The sequence below is a fragment of the Solanum dulcamara genome, chromosome 2 (genome assembly GCF_947179165.1).
Source record: "Solanum dulcamara chromosome 2, daSolDulc1.2, whole genome shotgun sequence".
NCBI lineage: Eukaryota > Viridiplantae > Streptophyta > Magnoliopsida > Solanales > Solanaceae > Solanum > Solanum dulcamara.
In genome coordinates this window covers 29,361,924-29,363,437 of record NC_077238.1, presented here as the reverse complement: position 1 = coordinate 29,363,437, position 1,514 = coordinate 29,361,924, and the positions used below count along the sequence as shown (strand labels likewise).

Below are 1,514 nucleotides of genomic sequence, written 5' to 3'. Positions count from 1 at the left end.
TCTCAATGATTGAAAAAGAAGGATGAAGATGCCAAATGTAAAAAATTTCTTTCCTTCTTCAAGATCCTTTCTATCAATTTTCTATTGGTTGAGGCATTGTTACAGATGCCCAGTTATGCTAAATTTATGAAAGAATTGGTGATGAAAAAAAGGAGCATGGATTTTGAGACTTTTTAGTGTCTCATAGTTGTAGCACCATCATGTCGAGCAATGTGGTAGTAAAGAAAGATGATTCCAGTGCATTTACTATTTCTTTTCCCGTTGGGTTGTCTCAATTTGCTAAAGAACTTTGTGATTTGGGTGCGAGTATAAACTTGATGCAATATGCTATATTCAAGAAACTTGTCTTGGGTGAGACTAAACCAACCATAATGCGGCTTCTTATGTCCGACCACTCCATAAAGCATCCCATCGACATCCTCTACGATATTTTGGTAAAAGTTGATAAGTTTATCTTTCTGACCGATTTTGTAATCGTTGATTGTGAGATTGATGCTGAGGTCTTTATTATTCTTGGCAGGCCATTCTTAGCGATCGGTAGAGCCCTTTTTGATATGGGAAGCAGTGAGTTAAAGTTCTAAGTTAATGGTGAAAAAGTTCTATTAAATGTTTGTAAGTCTATGAATCAAACAAATGACCTCCATGTGATATCGGTCATTGATGTAATTGATGAGGTGGTTGCGAGTGTAAATGAGATTTCTAGTGTGGGTGAATCATTGGCTGTAGTATTGTTAAATTTTAATAGGGAAGAGATTTCCTATTATGATGAGGTTGTGGCTGATCTCTTGGGTATTGGGTCTTATTCCAATAATCCCATAAAGCTTGATATATATTTCAAGAATAGAGAGACTCCACTCGCAAACCCATCCGAGCCACCAAAGCTCAAATTAAAGGTACTCTCTTCCCATCTTTGGTATGTATTATTGGGGGAAAATAACACTTTGCCCGTTATTATTATTGCATATTTGATCTATTATTATGTGTAAGCACTTGTTAGTATAATGAAAAAGATTATTAAAGCTATTAGGTGGACAATTGCTAATATCGTGGGAATTTCTCTCGGTATTTGTACCCATAAAATTCAGTTGGCTAGTAATTACAAGCCAAGTGTTGAGCACCAACGGAGGTTGAATCCTCTAATGCAAGAGGTTGTGAATAAAAAAACTATCAAGTGGCTTGATGTGGGTCTTGTCTATCCTATTACGAATAGAAAATGGTTCAGTCTAATTCAATGTGTCCCCAATAAGGTGGTATGACCATTGTTCTAAATAAAAAGAATGAACTAGTATCAATGCAACTGGTGAATGGTTGGAGAGTGTGTATGGACTATCAGAAGTTAAGTACTTGCACGTAAAAGGATCACTTTCCTATGCCCTTCATGGACCAAAAGTTTGATCTACTCGCGGGTCGCGGTTGGTATTCCTTCTTGGATGGTTACTTCAGGTATAATCAGATCTCTATTTATCTGGAAGACCTAAAAAAGACTACTTTCACTTTTCCATATGATACCTTTT

The 1,514-nt window shown here is 36.5% G+C and overlaps 1 protein-coding gene across 1 annotated transcript; it reads left to right on the top strand.

Annotated features, from left to right (window-relative positions):
- Positions 1-200: 200 nt before the first annotated feature.
- LOC129871062 (uncharacterized) lies at positions 201-581 on the top strand. Its single transcript, XM_055945930.1, has one exon. It carries the CDS (start codon positions 201-203, stop codon positions 579-581), a length of 381 nt encoding a protein of 126 aa, XP_055801905.1.
- Positions 582-1,514: the final 933 nt, after the last annotated feature.

Excerpts from the sequence above, each read along its gene's own strand:
- LOC129871062 (XM_055945930.1), top strand. The coding sequence starts at position 201 with ATGTCGAGCAATGTGGTAGTAAAGAAAGATGATTCCAGTGCATTTACT.